At 37.5% G+C, this 17,086-nt stretch overlaps 1 protein-coding gene across 1 annotated transcript; it reads right to left on the bottom strand.

The window, feature by feature from the left end:
* Positions 1-587: 587 nt before the first annotated feature.
* Positions 588-1,523, bottom strand: LOC144305742 (olfactory receptor 10G9-like). The gene has a single exon (XM_077884823.1). The coding sequence runs from the start codon at positions 1,521-1,523 to the stop codon at positions 588-590; it is 936 nt and encodes a 311-aa protein (XP_077740949.1).
* Between the last annotated feature and the right edge of the window lie 15,563 nt (positions 1,524-17,086).

Below are 17,086 nucleotides of genomic sequence, written 5' to 3'. Positions count from 1 at the left end.
GTAATGAACATGATCAGGATGTGCCATGAAGACGAGTGGTCACACGGGGACCCAAACACACACACACACACACACACACACACACAAAGCCATACACTGCCATTGATAAACTGAGAAGGTAGTCACACAGTTACAATCATGAGTAAGTGACACTGATATCTGCTGTTGTCCTTGGACACTATGACTAGGAGTGTAAATTCCCAAGTTGTGTACATAAGCTTTAAGAAAAACTTAGGTATTAAAACTTAGCTATATGAAAAATACAACCCTTGTGTCAGAGATCCAACCAGAATACTTATTTTTAAGAAGGCAAAACAATGGTATATGTCAATTGTAGCTCCATAAGGTGGAAAAAATTAAAATAAAACTTTCACAAAGAAATAATTTATAGATCAAAATATAAGCAAGCTCAACATCAATAAAACTTTACTTCTGGTGTAAAAATTCCTAAGACCAATATGTGAAACAAATATTCATGAGTGGATGATTGTGGACAACATTACCACGGAGAACTACACATGTAATATATTGCATGTTGATGACTGAATATATCACTTTTTTTAATGAGCACATCTACTTTCCAGTGTTTATTTGCTCTGAGACTGTGTTATTTTGTCTTTAAGCTTCAACAGAGCTTTCTTCACTTCCTTGTTCCTCAGGGTATACACCACAGGGTTTAGAAGGGGTGTCAGCACCGTGTAGAAGACTGCCACGACCCCATCCACAGCATCCCTGGAGCCTGGCCTCAGGTAGATGAAAACACAGGGAACAAAGAAACAAAGGACCACAATGCAGTGGGAGGCACAGGTCTGAAAGGCTCTGTGCCTCCCCTCTGAGGTGCGGATCTTCAGGATGGAACAGACAATGGACACATAGGACAACACTATGAGGAGGAAGCAGCCCGAGGCCACCACCCCAATGTTGACAAAGATCACTATCTCATTCACGGAGGTGTCTGCACAGGCCAGCCTGAGGATGGGAGGGGCATCACAGAAGTAATGCTGGATCTGGCTGGGCCCACAGTAGGGCAAACGGAACGTCAGCGTGGTTTGGACAGCAGAGTGCAGAGAGCCACTGAGCCACGTGCTGGTGGTCAGGACGGCACACATTCTCCCCCTCATCATGCTGGCGTACCTGAGTGGGTGACTGATGGCCAGGTAGCGGTCATAGGACATGACTGTGTAGAGGAAACACTCGGTGCTGCCCAGGAAGTGGAAGCAGTAGAGCTGGGCCATGCAGCTGTGAAAGGAGATCATTCTGCCTCCTGGAGACCCCAAGGTCATCAGCATTTTGGGCACAGTGACTGTGGAGAACCACATGTCAATGAAGGACAGGTTGGTCAGGAAGTAGTACATGGGGGTGTGGAGGTGAGAATCTACCATGATCACCAGCAGGATGAGGAGGTTCCCCATCACGGTGAGTACATAAATCACTAAGAAGATTGTGAAGAGGGGGATGTCCAGGGCTGGTGCATGGGGAAGGCCTATGAGGATGAATGTTGTTACGAGGCTCCTGTTTGTCATTTTCCACAGCTTTGGTGTCTCTCCCTATGGGAATAGAGAGGGTACTCAGCATTTAACTGAAAACTTAAAATCCATTTTCATGTGGCAAGTACATCATCCATGGTAGATAATTCTAGAATTTAACTCAATTGTCTTCATCATCATCCTCTCTCTCTCTTCCTCTCTCTCTTTTTCTCTCTTTGCACACAGAGAAACACAGGCACACACAAATATATGCACACACAGCTACATGTAGAAGAAAGTTTGAAATCCATTATATTAATCTCTGGTATATATCATGAATGAACACAAGCTTAGCAGCATAAAACAACACAAATTTCCATTCTTACAGTGTTGAGTCAGGTAAACTGGGTGTTCTGCTCAAGGTTCAAATCAAGATGTCAACTGTGTCTGGAATCTCATCTGAGGTCTGGAATCTTCTTCTAAGTCTCTGGATATCATTAGCAGAATTCAGTTCCTTGCAACTTAGGACAGAGGTGTCTGACTGTCTTGCTGGCTCGTAGCAGGGTTCATTAGTCAGCTTTAGAGCCCACCTTCAAGTCCTAACCATCTGGCCACCCGATTAAGTGGCAGTAAGCTCCTTCAAAACCAGTAGGAGAACCTCTCTCCAGTTTGCTGTGACAAATTGTGATGTAAGAGAATACATCAAGAGTGTTATGCCAGGACAGTCTCAAGGGGAGACGATTCAGCCAGGAGTGTACACTAAGGGGCAGCAATGGGGTGGGGGTGGGGGGCTTTTGCAATCATCTTTTCTTTCCAGTTCATGGGGAAATTAAAAAAAAAATCAAGAATTTAATGGTTGATAGCACTGCACATTTCAAAAGTCTACAGTACTCCTGAATAATGTTCTCGGGTCCTCATATGCAATTCAGCAGTAGTAATGCCAGCTGAGATATAAGTTAAATAAGACAGTAGTTGTAAAATCCTTAATAAAGTCTGGTACTTGAGAGATACTCAAGAAATGATAATGAATCATACAAAATTGTTGCCTTGTGATACAGATCTACCTGCCTATCTATATCTACCAATCTGTCTATCTACCAATCTATCAGACTGGGAATGGATGGGAGAATAAATTTTCTTTGTGCTGTAGAGGCTTCTCAGTTTCAAAGCTAGATGTTTGAGGAGCCCTTCATCACTGTATTGGGACCGGTATCACACTACAATCACTAATTGGTTAAAAAGGAACTTCTATCAAAAGAGGTTGAGAAACTCAACTCCATGACATGATCCTTGTAATCTTTCATATGATCCAGAAAATTCCAAGCCTTGTACATTGCTGGCTCCATGCTTCTCTTACACTAGGCTATCCTTTCTGAGGCTCCAGGAACATAAAATTCATATGTGTCCTCCCAAACACAATCCACTGGCAGTTTTCTACTTATATCCTTCCATCCTAAATATCTGGATATTTTCTAATTTGCCATACCTTGAGATAATATCCGTCTATCCACCGTCCACTCCTCATATTCATAAATTCAGGCAATGTCCTTCTAAAAGAAGACCTCTCCATCAAGTGTATGGCTCTTATTTATAACCTACTACCTGAGACAAGAAAAACAGAACCAACTCCAGAGGAAAGGATGCATGTCAGCTTGATGTCAAGAAATGTTGGGACTCTGTACAATGAAAGGTCAGACAATATTGATATTTTTATTTAATCCAAATTTGTCTTGAGTGCAGGATTCTTATTATTATTGCTGTTATTGTTATTATTTTTTGAAGGAAGACTATGTAACTGGCTCCACAATATGAGAGAAGCCATGATCTCTGTTTTCAGCAAAGCTTAGGCAAAATATATCCTGTGTTTAGACAATGTGGCTTAAGCTAATCAAAGCTACAATTTTCATGGGTGAAAAAGAGTGGGAGATTCAGGCTTCCAGGTGTGGAATGAAGAAGTCATGGGAATAAAAGGCACAGCATAGAAAGTACAGTTGATGGTATTGCAACAGCGTTGTATGGTAACCCATGATAGTTATGTTTGTGGTGAGCATAGCATAAAGTACAGAGAAGTTGAATCACTATCTTGTATACCTAAGAATAGTGTAATATGGTGTCAGTTATACACATGAAAACACTTTGAAACCAGATATTTCAAATCAGAGAATAACAGAGCCAGAATTATCATAATCACCCATATGGATATCAGAATTCAAAAAATGGTACAAATGTATCTGAAATTTCTTCTTTACCAGTGGGATCCCCTACTCAGGATAACTTCACAATCAGATTAGATGAAATAGGAACCTTTTCATTGGGTAAATTGCAAAGTAGCCTAAAACTTAACACAGACTTTCAATCACATGTGTCAATGTGCGTGTGTGTGTGTGTGTGTGTGTATGAAGAGAGAGAGGGAAACACACAGAGAAAGGGAAAGAGAAACTTGGTAACCCACTGTGGAAGGAGGTCTAACAATGCCCAAGCATCTTATCTCTCAGTGGAAGTTCAGAAGGGAAAGTAGGAAGACTAAGAGAAATCTACTATTTTAAGAACTCACCTTACAGTATATGATTCATTTCTGTATAAAACTCATCTGTGTTTTTTCTTTCTTTCAATTTTTCACTGTCAAGGCAGTAGGTCACAAGTTATTACTCAAAGAACCAGTACACCTATGATTCTTTGGTGAGAAAGAATGGCTCATATCTATTCAAGATTCAGCTAGTAGAAGTGCAAGGAATGGAAACTAAGATGGCTAGATAGGCGGGAACTTAACTTGATTTAGTGTCTAAGGGAATGGATTCCTCTTGGGTCTTCAGATTCCCTTGATGAGCAGAAAAACAACAAGAAGAGACTAATGAAAGGTTTCTGATAATCATGAATATTTTACCCACTGTGTTTGCTTTTTGAACCCTCCTGAGAAGAGTTCATTTCTTTCTGAAACTGATATTTATACCTAAGTAGAGGGAAGGAGGACCTTTTCCCCCAACAGGGATACAGATAAACACATAAGTGGTGTCTCTCAACTTAATATTGTCCAGAATCCATAAATGGTCATCATCTGTTCCCAAGCTCCATTTCAATGCAACTCTCTCTTCCACCATCTTTTTAAGGTGTGATAAAACATCTAAATTTCCAAACTTGTTTTTTGTTGTTTAGAGTTTTAGAGTGTCTTCACTGAAGGAAATACCTAAGGACACATAACTATTTCCCAGTTGTATAAGTAATAGAGTGCATTGATGTCTCAACTTTTATGTTCTTATAAGCATGTGTAAACACTTGATATATTAAAGTAGTTCTTAATTTGTAAGTAAGCTTTTTATGAACTTTATTGATTTCTTTGTTTTGAGGCAACAGTCTTTTTCTTATCGGTTTGTCAGAACTTTTACAAAAAAGATAACTAATTTAAGTTACTAATATCAACGCTGTTGCTGGCTTGGATACAGTGAAAAGCTTCATCCTACTAATATTGGTACAAATCTATACAGTTACAGAGCCTTCTTTAGGAAAGCAATATGACAGTAGTTATTGATGTTTAGAATTCATATGCTCTTAATTCCAATAATTCAACTTTAGGAATCTATTCATTGGTAAAAAAAAAAAAAAAAAACACTAATCAGAAGTGGCCTATTTCAAACAATTGTGTTGGATATCCTTGCTGGCTCAGTCAGAAAAGCCTCGGACTCAACCTGGGGTCATGAGTTCAAGCCCCACTTTGGATGTAGAGATTACTTAAAAAAATAAAAAATTTAAAAGTGTGTGTTCATACATGATTTCTAGTGATGAAACAACTGAAAACCAAGTGAATATCCTTAAAGAGAAATTGCTGAATAAAGTGTGGTACTGCTACATCATAAATATTAAGCAGTACCTGAAAGATTATAACTACACCAGTTAACTCTGTGTGGCTTTCATGAGATATTTTCAATAATGCACAGTAGTGTTGTTAGCACTGTACCATCTTTTTAAGGAAAACAATGACAATTTGTATATCGTAGGAGATAGATAAAGGAGCAGAAGGATAAAAATGAGATTATTGATCTGCAGTTAAGAGGTGATGTTGAAAAAAAAGACAAAAGGATTTTAAAGATGGGAGCAATAATATATCATATATGATACAATCTAATTAATTTAAATTAGGTACATTGTTATGTGCCTAAAGACACCAGAAAATTAAAGATTTGGAAATTGATCAGTTGACTTGCAGTGATGGTCACAATATATATTTTAAGTGTAAAAAGTAAGCTAAACTAAAATTTATACTTCACTTGAAATACATTCTTTCCCTCTCCCCACGACCCACACACACTCATGTAACAAACCCCTAGAAAAGCCAAGTTTGATTAAACTTGGAAAAGGAACAGGAAACAGGAAAACCAGGAAGAATTATTTCAGAATTGTGCCTAATAAGTTTGTGGTGATGGTCCACTGACATTTCCATGGAGAGTTCCTGTCCACGGGGGCTTATACCCCCACCACAAGCATGAACATGCTGCAGGATGTTGTCACCCTGCCTTTCAAATCTCTATGCTGCTAATCCTGTCATGGTCATCACCCAAATCATCCTCTCTTGCATGTGCCTTTAATTGCCCTTACTTCTGACCCAAAATCTAGGTTGATATATCTTATTGGTCAGTCCAGATCCCATGACCATGTTCCATATTTACTAGAGAGAATGGGAAAGTATCTGGTATTGCTGTTTCTGTAGCAAAATGCATGCCCACTTACTGCAAGAGTGTTTAAATGATACATAGCCAAAGTGTATGAACAAATAAGTGTGCCAATAAAGATCCATGCCTGACCATGGCACTGACTGCACATCATCTGTATACATCCTCTCCTGCCTACTTACATGCACACAATGTCAGCACCTGCTACAAAGCAGTTGTATTCCTCACATCATTCCCTTCACATAGGGAGCCATTCTGATACATCACCATTTATTCCATCCAGATCCAGATCTGAGTGATGTCAATTCCATCTCTAGTCTGAAACAACTCTAACTCAACACGGTGTGCCTTATGGACAAACTAGTAAAATTTCTGTGAACACATCTTAGATAAAATAATGGACTGCATAGAGAAGAGGAATGAAGCTCTGTAAACACATACATGCCAAAGTAATGTAGAAATATATGTAGAAGTACAAGACTTATTTTGCAACTGGTTATGAGGAAATAGCTAACATTAAGGACATCTTCTTCAACACATCCTCTTATAAGGAAACTCAGCATGTCAATGTTGCCGATGGGGTGAATCATGCCATTGTTTCTGCAAGACACAACCATGTTTTGATCTTGCCAATTTATGCTGCAGTCATTTATGATTAACTTTTACGTCTGGATGTAGTTATATGCAGGGGCTTCCCATGGAATTACCTAGCTTCACTGCCCGCGTCAGGAAGAAAGCAAAGTAGACAAATTACTGCCTTACATGTTTGCCCAAATACTTTTTCAGCCGGGGGATAAATGCCAGCAATTCTACATTTTATGTCAGATGACAGGGCAGATATTTTTCATCATGTAATGGGCCAAGAAAATGAAACCTTGGAGATCCCCGCCATGTGGAAATAGGAATAGCAAGGGAAGTCGTGTCCTTCATCCTATGTCAGTACATCACATAGATCCTTGAAACTACGTATTTGGTATTTCAGGAGTAAAATGAAATAGAAGAAACTGGAGCATAGTACAAGCTGACATTGCTGAACATTATCAAACTGGACCGGATATTGTGGACTAGCCTAACTCATCCCAAGACAACTAGATGACCCCAACTGTCATTGAGGTGGCAGTTTGTTTCTGTAGGTTTTACTCCCACAAATCAGTACAGATATGAATTTGCAGGTCATCTTGGTTATCTTCTATTTCCTGCACACCAGCTCCTATTAGTGTTATGTCACCAGTATAGTTAACTGACATAATATTCTGTGTGTCCATAAGTGCATGAGTCACTACAGCTAAATCTTTACCCAACATAACCAAAACTGTACCTGTCATATATGTGATAAAATCCATTCTCCAGTCAACGGACATTTGGGCCCTTTCCATAATTTGGCTATTGTTGATAGTTCTTCTATAAACATGGGGTACATGTGTCCCTTTGAACTAGTATTGTTGAATCCCTTGGGTAAATACCTAGTAGAGTGATTGCTGGAACGTAAGGTGGTGAGTATTCAGGTGTGCACTTTTGATGAGCCCCAGGTGTTGTATTTAATGCTGAATCACTAAATTGTACACTTGAAACTAATATTACACTGTATGTTAACTAACTGGAATTTAGATAACAACTTTTAAAAAGACACACAAAAAGTTAAGTAGGAATTCTTAATTTTGATAAGGATGAATTATCAAAAACATTCTAAAGATAGAGCAAGGGGTAAGTTACACCTTGAGAGAACATGCTTACTACACATAAACTAAAGAGAAAAGAAAAAGTATTAGTGGTAATGTAGAAAAATATTTAAATCAAGAAGTAAAAGAAAAACAAATATAATAGGCAAAAGTCACATATAGACTTTACAGAGAAATGGGAAATAAGAAAGGTTGAAAAAGCAAAGAAATCATGCTCAACTTCCTTAGTAATCATATAAATGCATATTAAAACTACAATAATAGAGTCACCTCGGTGGCACAGTCAGTTAAGCATCCAACTCTTGGTTTTGACTCAGGTCATGATCTCAGGGTCATGAGATCAAGGCCCTCATCAAGCCCCATGCTCATTGTGGAGTCTGCTTGAGTTTCTATCCCTCCCTCTGCTCTGGTCCTCCTCTCCACCCTCTCTCTTTCTCAAATAAGTAAATAAATCTTTTTAAAAACCTACAACAATATGTAAATCTATGCTTTTAAGATTGGTGGAAAAAAATGTGTCATCTGCGAATATACCAAGTACTAGCAAGAATGTGGACCACAAGAGCTTATATATATATATATATATACATATATCTATATATATGTATATATATGAATATTGCTCAGCAATTAAAAAAAGAATGAAATCTTGCTGTTTGCTATGATGTGAATGCAACTAGAGGGTATTATGCTAAGTGAAATAAGTCAGTCAGAGAAAAATAAATACCATATGATTTCACTCTTATGTAGAATTTAAGAAACTAACAAAAGCAAAGGGGAAAAAGAGGGAGAGAGAGAGAGAGAAACCAAGAAACAGATGCTTAACTGTAGAGAACAAACTGATGGTTACTAGAGGAGAGGTCAGTAAGGGGATGAGTTAAATGGGTGATGGGAATGAAGGGGTGCACTTGTTGTGATGAGCATGGTGTGATGAATAGAATTGCTGAATCACTATATTGTACACCTGACACTAATATTCCAGTTAACTAACTGGAATTTAAATAAAAATCTTTAAAAAAATAGTCCCTCCTTACCCCAGCATCAGGAAGCCTATCTGGAGATTCTCTCAGTTGCTGAGAACACCAATTCCACCCTCACACTTGTGAACAAGGAAATAATTGCAGGGTAATTTCACATTCTGCTAAGGTGGACTTGATTCAGATCAATGTTTTTATATATTATAATGTCCCTCACATTACTTGTAGATACGTATCCTTGATATTTCAACCAATTCAGTTTAGATCTCTCTTCACATCTAGTGAAAATTTTTTTTTTTTAAAGAACAAGCAGTAACAGGTGTTATCAGATGTAGAGAAACTTAAATCTCTTTACATTGCTTCTAAAAAAGCAAAAACGTATAGCCACTTTGGAAAAAAATTTGGCACTGTCTCAAATAATTTCACTTGAATTTACCATATGATCTAGTATTTCCATTTTTACAAATCTTCACAAGAGAAATGAAAATTTATGTCCATAGAAACATGAATTCATAGCAGAATTATTCATAATAGCCAAAGCATGGAAACAATTAAGTCTGTTATTCATTGACTGGTAAATGGATTAAAAAAGAGAGCATATTCAAACCTTGAAATAGCATTCAGCAATAAAAAAGAAAAAAAAAACACTAATGCAGTTTATAAAATGGATGGAACTCAAAAACAGTGTGCTAAGTGAAAGAAGCAGACAGAAGCCAGACACAAAAAGTCACATATTGTATGCTTCCTTTATGATGACAATCTATAAAGAGAAAATGTAGATTACTGGGTGCCTGGGACCCAGCTAAGACAGGAAATGACTACAAATGGTCAAACAGTTCTTCCTGAAGTGATGGAAATGTTCTAAAATTCAACTGTGGTAATAGTTGCACAACTTTGTAAATTCACTAAGCATCATTGAATTGTATACTTAAACAAGCGAATTTTATGGTATGCAATATATACTTTAATAAGCTGCTGAAAAGAAAGAAATCTAAAGAAGGAAAGTCAACGGAGTGACAAAAAACAGCATTTAAGTAAATGGAAAGATAATGTTTGCTCAAGAATGAGTATAATAAAACATTTAAATTTCTCCTGAGTTTTACAAATTTTTATTTTGAAATGTTAAATTTACAAGAAAGTTTTAAAAATACATGTCATGAAAATAAAAGGCACAGCATAGGGAATATAGTCAGTGGTACTGTAATAGTGTTTATGGTGACAGATGGTAGGTATACTTGTGAGCATAGCATCACGGGTAAACTTGTAGAATCACTATGGTGTACACATGAAACTAATGTAACATATTATGTCCACTATATTCAAATAAAATTTTTCAAAAAGAGTAGAATCACATATAGTTGGAGCCACCTTCCTCTAATGTTAACAATTTATAAGCCAGAATAAAAGTACAAAAATCAGGAAATTGACAGTATCATATTATAAACTCAACTACACACCATGTTGAAACATTACGAGTTTTCCCCCAATATTCTTCTTCTACTCCAGAGTCAAGCACAGGATCTTAGTCATTTCCAATCTGTGACAGTCCTCATTCATCCCTTGTAGTTAATGAGCTTTACCATTGTTTCTTTTGTTTTGTTTTGTTTTGTTTATAGCTTTACCATTTTGATGAGTACGGGTCAATTATTTTATACAACGTCTCTCATGTTGGGTATGCATGATGCTTTTTCCTGGGTAGATTGAGCCTATGCATTTGGGGCAATAATACCACAGAAATAATTTTATATCCCTTCTAGGGCATCATTTCAGGGCATACATGATGTCAGTATGTCGTATTATTGGTTATGTGAAATGTCTTGGGGTGAGATACTTTGAGGCTATGCTTAAATTCCATGTCCTGCCAAACTATCACTCACTGATTTTAGAATTCATTCCTGTATTTTGCCTAAAAATATTATTACTTTGTTGATTTGTCTAATGGTGACTTTAAAGAAATTTTCATTTGATTCTCTGCATTATTAATTGGAATTTTTGTATGGAATAACTGGTTCTTGTTCCCCAGTTATTTATTCAATTATTTATATAGGTAAGGATTCATGCATATTTGATTCTGAGATTAAATAAAATCCAATATGATAATTATTTATGTTGTTATTCAATTGTACTCACTTTGGTTATTTGGAGATCCTCAGTTTGTCCCCTCTATCTTCTTGACATGTTCCATTTTTTTCAAAGACTTCCTTATTTCCTAACACAACAAGATATTCCAGGATCCTCTTGTAATAAAATATATATATATATATATATTGGACATCTGGGTGGCTTAATTGGTTAAGCATCCAACTCTTGATTTTGGCTCAAATCATGATCTCAGGGTCATGAGATCAAGCTCTACATTGGGCAATGTGCTGGCATGGAGCCTGCTTGAGATTCTCCCTCCCGCTGCCCCACTTCCTCCCCTGAATGCTGTCACTCCCTCATTCTCTTTTTTAAAAAAAAAAAACTACAAATATTGGAAAAAATGGTGGAGAAAATGGAGCTTTCATAGATTGTGGGTGTAACTGTAAAATGGTGCAGATACTTGGGAAAACAGTTTGGAATCTCTCCAACAAGTTACCATAAGGCCATTAAGGAGGGCACTTGAAGTAATGAGCACTGAGTGTTGTATGCAATTGATGAAATACTGAATTCCACCTCTGAAAGTAATATACAGTATATGTTAATTAAATTTAAATTAAAAAAAAATTAAATTACCATATGACATGGCAATTCCTCTCCTAGTTAGATACCAGTGTTCTCATGAAACATGTTCCAGGGCAGCCCCAGTGGCGCAGCGGTTGAGTGCCGCCTGCAGCCCAGAGCGTGATCCTGGAGACCCTGGATCGAGTCCCACATCAGGCTCTCTGCATGGAGCCTGCTTCTCCCTCTGCCTGTTTCTCTGCCTCTCTCTCTCTCTCTGTCTCTATGAATAAATAAATAAAATCTTTAAAAAAGTTCCATTAAAACGTATCTATGATGGGACGCCTGGGTGGCTCAGTGGTTTAGCCTCTGCCTGTAGCTCAGGGCATGATCCCGAGATCCTAGGATTGAGTCCCACATCAGGCGCCCCGCAGGAAGTTAGCTGGACTTGGGTTTACAACCCATCATCATCATCACGGTAGCCTTTACTCTATGACATGTGACATAGCACAATACCCTCACTTTTTCTGAACTGGTTCCCCAACCCAACAATTTCTCCATGACCCTTTCCATATGAGATATTACTACTTCAGAGAAAAACCTATTACACAATTGACAGTTCATATATATTAGAATATTCTTTACATGCAGTTTAAATCAAGATACCTCATTTCCATCATTTGGTTCTATCATGGCCCTTTGCATATCAAACTATGCAATAAATGCAAACAGAAACAAATTTTTTATAAAATTGTCCATAGTATATTTTATCACTTCTGGCATATGAAGAAATCTGGCTAGTAACTGTCAATCTCTCATATTTCTATGTGATTCCTCTTTTCCTATCTCTCGTCAAGGAACATTGCCTGCATATGCCAATTTTCATGAGCAATTAATAGAAGCCCTGGGAATAGAGGAATGATAGACCTTTCGAATATCAAAATAAAGAATAGCATAGAGATCGTGTTGCTTAACTTTATTTTACAGGTAATAAAAATGAGTTCTAGAGAGATTAAGTGAAAGAGGGGTAAAGTGAAATGTTCTCTAGGAACTTAGAAGTAAGGATAATCAATTTCTTGCTGAATATTAAAATTAAGAAATCATGGGGATCCCTGGGTGGCTCAGTGGTTTAGCTTCTGTCTTTGGCCCAGGTCATGATCCTGGAGTCCCGGGATCGAGTCCCACGTCAGGCTCCCTGCATGGAGCCTGCTTCTCCCTCTGCCTGCGTCTCTGCCTCTCTTTCTCTCTCTCTCTCTCTTTCTCTCTCTGTTTCTCATGAATAAATAAATCTTTTTAAAAAATTTAAAAATTACTACATAAGTGATAAACAGAAATATAGAAACATAACTTAGTTAAAATGACTATTAGGTCATGACAGCAAAACATATAAGTCAATGCATTTACAATAACATAATATACACTATAAAACACAAGATATAAATAACATATTTAATAATACAGAATATTTGTATATCCACTGAAATAAATCTGAGAAAATGCTGGAAGTATTCTAAGCATGAATAGAAAACAGTTCTACTAGATATTTAAAAGTATTTTTTAAATGCAGCTATTTAGGGATCCCTGGGTGGCGCAGCGGTTTGGCGCCTGCCTTAAGCCCAGGGTGCGATCCTGGAGACCCGGATCGAGTCCCGCGTTGGGCCCCTGGTGCATGGAGCCTGCTTCTCCCTCTGCCTGTGTCTCTGCCCCTCTCTCTCTCTCTCTCTCTCTCTCTCTCTGTGACTATCATAAATAAATAAAAATTTAAAAAATAAATAAATGCAGCTATTTAAAAGTTTGTGCTAACAGACATATATTAATGAAATTTGTATTTATTCGTACCTATATATAAAGGATATGCATATATAGTACATATTATATAAAGGATATCTGAAATAAGATTAGATACATGTATGAATTTAGTACCTTTGGAAGGTAGCATATTCAGCAAGCATACGTGTGTGTGACAAGTATTTAATAAGGGAATGTGACAATTAGTCATTTGGGATAAAAGTTAAATTCCCAATCTGCTTCGTTCTCTAATATAAAATTCTAATTGGATCAATTATTTAAATTTTAAAATATGAAGCCAGAGAGTTACTTGAATTTTAAAATATGAAGTCAAAGGTAGAAGGAAGCCAAAGCATAATGAATATTCAAACTCTAAGCAGTGGTATGTTCTGAGTTTCCATTTTTAACGCTGGAGAAACATTCAGGCTGGTACTTTCCCTCCACTTTATTTATTCCCACTCCCAAGCCTAGATAACCTCAAAACAAACTTGAAAACAAAACACCCTCCCAAGAGGTGAAGTTCCATAGGAAACATTACTCCCCGTGGTTCCTTCTAGTGAAGAGTTCAAACTCTAGACTCAGACTTAGGTTCACCCATCAGCTCTGCTGCGGCTGTAACTGTGGTTGGAGGCTGCAGTAAAATTTGTTGTGTTATGTTTTTAGATGTCTTTTTTTAAATTGAAGAAACATATATTTCTCTGTTAAAAGTCAAACAACAAATGGAATTTTTGATGTAAGCCTTCAGTTTTGTGGATGATGTGTCATCAGCCTTAGTGGGAAGAGAAGTCCTTATGTTTGCTTTCATCCAACTTCTAGGTGGTCTGTTCTGGCCCAGAGGCTTATTCAATTCAGCCTCCTCTTGGACTGTGGGATGTTGAGGTGCCCATGACACCCGAGTTTGTTTGTGTGCCAAGTAGAGTTTGTAACTGCTTTTTCCTAGCCCCAGGGCTTCTCCTCCTAAAATAGGTATCTAGACTTTTCTAGAACAATTCTCTTAGGATTATCCTTAGGGGATTTTTGTTTTTCCCTTCACACAAAAACTTCTATCTATTCTTTTCTTCTGAATAGATTTTTCAAGACCTTCAAACCATAATGCCTGCTTTACAAAATCTAGACCCAATGCCCTTTCTTTGTCCCCTTTTCCTGAACTACTACGTACTTATTGTACATCTCTGCCCCCTTTTCCTGAACTGTACCAGTTGTTTCTTACTCATTATCTTGTCATAAATTTTATTTCTATGCTCAGATACAAATGCATTTCCTTCTCATAAGACTATAAACTCATTTGAAACAGACAAAAATGTCACACTTTGTAAGTTACACTGAATACATTTCTGTTGAGTTGAACTGGCTTGCCTCCTCACGCAAAGTTAGGTGTGCAAGCTTGCATTCCCTGCTCTTACAGCAGACAGCAAGAAAAGCCACTGACCATATACATTTCATCTCTGAGAGTTTCTGCTCCATAGTTCTTACTCATTATCATAGTTTTTTTTTATTAAACAATTGGAATTGGTTTTAGAGACTATAGTGATCCTTTCTGGGTTGCACTCTCTCACATACATCCGAAACAATGAAACCATGTCTTGCAGCCTGTAACCATAACCTAGGAATGAAGGGCTTCCACTACATACTAGCAATATTGTCACAAGGAAAACCAACAGGACTGGCTTCAGATCATCATCTCGCAACCAGGTCTATGCCCCACGCCGTCCTTCTCCTCATTCATGCTCAACAGTTGTGGGAAAATGCCGGAATGCGGTAGCACATACATTCTCACACCACCTCATATGATCTGTTTCACTGCTGTCCATGGAAACACCAGGGGATCTGGTCTATGTTTGTGGAGAGATAAGCTTATCCTTGACATACTTCCCTCAGTTTTATCAAAGTGGAGCCCTGTACAACCCACAAAGGCTAGAACTGGTGAGGTAGTGATGCAGTGCACACAAATGGCTCCCTCACAGTGTGGTGGAATTGCCTCCTCAAGTTTAAGTTCATCAACCACTTTTGTTAAAGTAAAAGGTTGAGAACAGGAAATATGAAAAAACCACTCCATCCCCTGGCTTCAGTTTCCCGCAGCTACGCAGCTACGTTACAAAATAAGATACACTTCAATATGTCATGTGTTCATACATGCTTATAAGACCATAAGAGTTATGACAGCACTGCAATCTAATATTATACAACTAGGGATAATTATGTATCCTTAGATATTTCCTTCAGCAAAGATATTCTAAATCTCTAAATGACAAAAACAAGTTTGGAAATTTAGATATTTTAAACAAACTTTAAAAGATGGTGGAAGAGAGAGTTGCTTTAAAATGGAGCTTGGGAACAGGTGGTGACCATCTATGGATTCTGGAAAATTTTAAGTTGAGAGTCACCAGTTGTATGTTTATCTGCATTAACATTGAGGAAAAAGGGTTACTGGGTCCTACTTTCTTTTTCTTACATATAAACATTAGTTTCAGAAAGACATGAGCTCTTCTCAGGAGGGTTCAAAAAGCAAACACGGTGGGTAATATATGCATGATTATCAAAAACCTGTCATTAGTCTCTTCTTGTTTTTCTGCTCATCAAGGGAATCTGAAGACCCAAGAGGAATTCCATCTCCTGAGACACTTTATCAAGTTAAACTCCTGTCTATCTAGCCATCTTAGTTTCCATTTCTTGCACTTCAACTAGCTGAGTCTTGAATAGAAAAGAGTCATTCTTTTTCACCAAAGAATCATAGGTGTACTGGTTTTTTGAGTAATAACTTGTGAACTACTGCCTTGACAGTGAAAAATTGAAAGAAAAAACTAAGCTGAGTTTTATGCAGAAATGAATCATATACTCTAAGGTGAGTTCTTAAAATAGTAGATTTCTCTTAGTCTTCCTACTTTCCCTTCTGAACTTCTACTGAGATAAAAGATGCTTGGGCATTGTTAGACCTCCTTCCACATTGAGTACCAAGTCTCACTTTGCCACTGTCTCTGTCTGTATCTCTCTGTTCTCTCTCTGTCTCCTCTCTTTGTCTTCTCTTTGTCTCTCTCTCTCTCTCTCTCTCTCTTTTTCTCCCCCCACACACTCAAAACTATTAAATAAAAACCTACAGATAGAGATTAAATTGCTGCATCATGGGCAAACAAGTCAAATGCTGATAGCTCTAATTGATACTCCTGCCTTAAATCTGAGGCTATTTGCCATTCACATCATGAAAGGTTCCTATGTGATCTAATCTGAATATGGTGTTATCTTGGGAATGGGATACTACAAGTCAAGTAGAAATGTCAGATACATTTATAAAAGTTTTTGAATTCTGATATCCATTAGGTGATTATAATAATTTTGACTCTTATTTATTCTCTGATTTAAAAAATATGCGTTTAAAAACTTTTTTGTATATATACTTCACATAATGTCACACTAGATTTAGATGTACAACATAGTGATTCAACTTCTCTGTGCTTTATGCTATGCTCACCACAAACGTCGCTACCATGAGTCACCATACAACGCTATTGCAATACCATCAACTGTACTTCCTATGCTGTGCCTTTTATTCCCATGACTTCTTCATTCCACACCTGGAAGCCTGAATCTCCCACTCTTTTTCACCCATGAAAATTGTAGCTTTGATTAGCTTAAGCCACATTGTCTAAACACAGGGTGCATTTTGTCTAAGCTTTGCTGAGAACAGAAATCATGGCTTCTCTCATATTGTGGAGCCAGTTACATAGTCTTCCCTCAAAAAAATAATAACAATGACAGCAATAATAATAAGAATCCTGCACTCAAGACAAGTTTGTATTAAATAAAAAATATCAATATTGTCTGACCTTTCATTGTACAGAGTCCCAGCATTTCTTGACATCAAGCTGGCATACATCCAT

The sequence above is a fragment of the Canis aureus genome, chromosome 3 (genome assembly GCF_053574225.1).
Source record: "Canis aureus isolate CA01 chromosome 3, VMU_Caureus_v.1.0, whole genome shotgun sequence".
Lineage (NCBI taxonomy): Eukaryota > Metazoa > Chordata > Mammalia > Carnivora > Canidae > Canis > Canis aureus.
The sequence above is the reverse complement of the archived record's forward strand: the minus strand, read 5'-3'. Positions and strand labels throughout refer to the sequence as shown.

What these genes read in the sequence shown, in the direction of transcription:
- LOC144305742 (XM_077884823.1), bottom strand. Translation starts at nt 1,523, where the DNA reads ATGACAAACAGGAGCCTCGTAACAACATTCATCCTCATAGGCCTTCCC.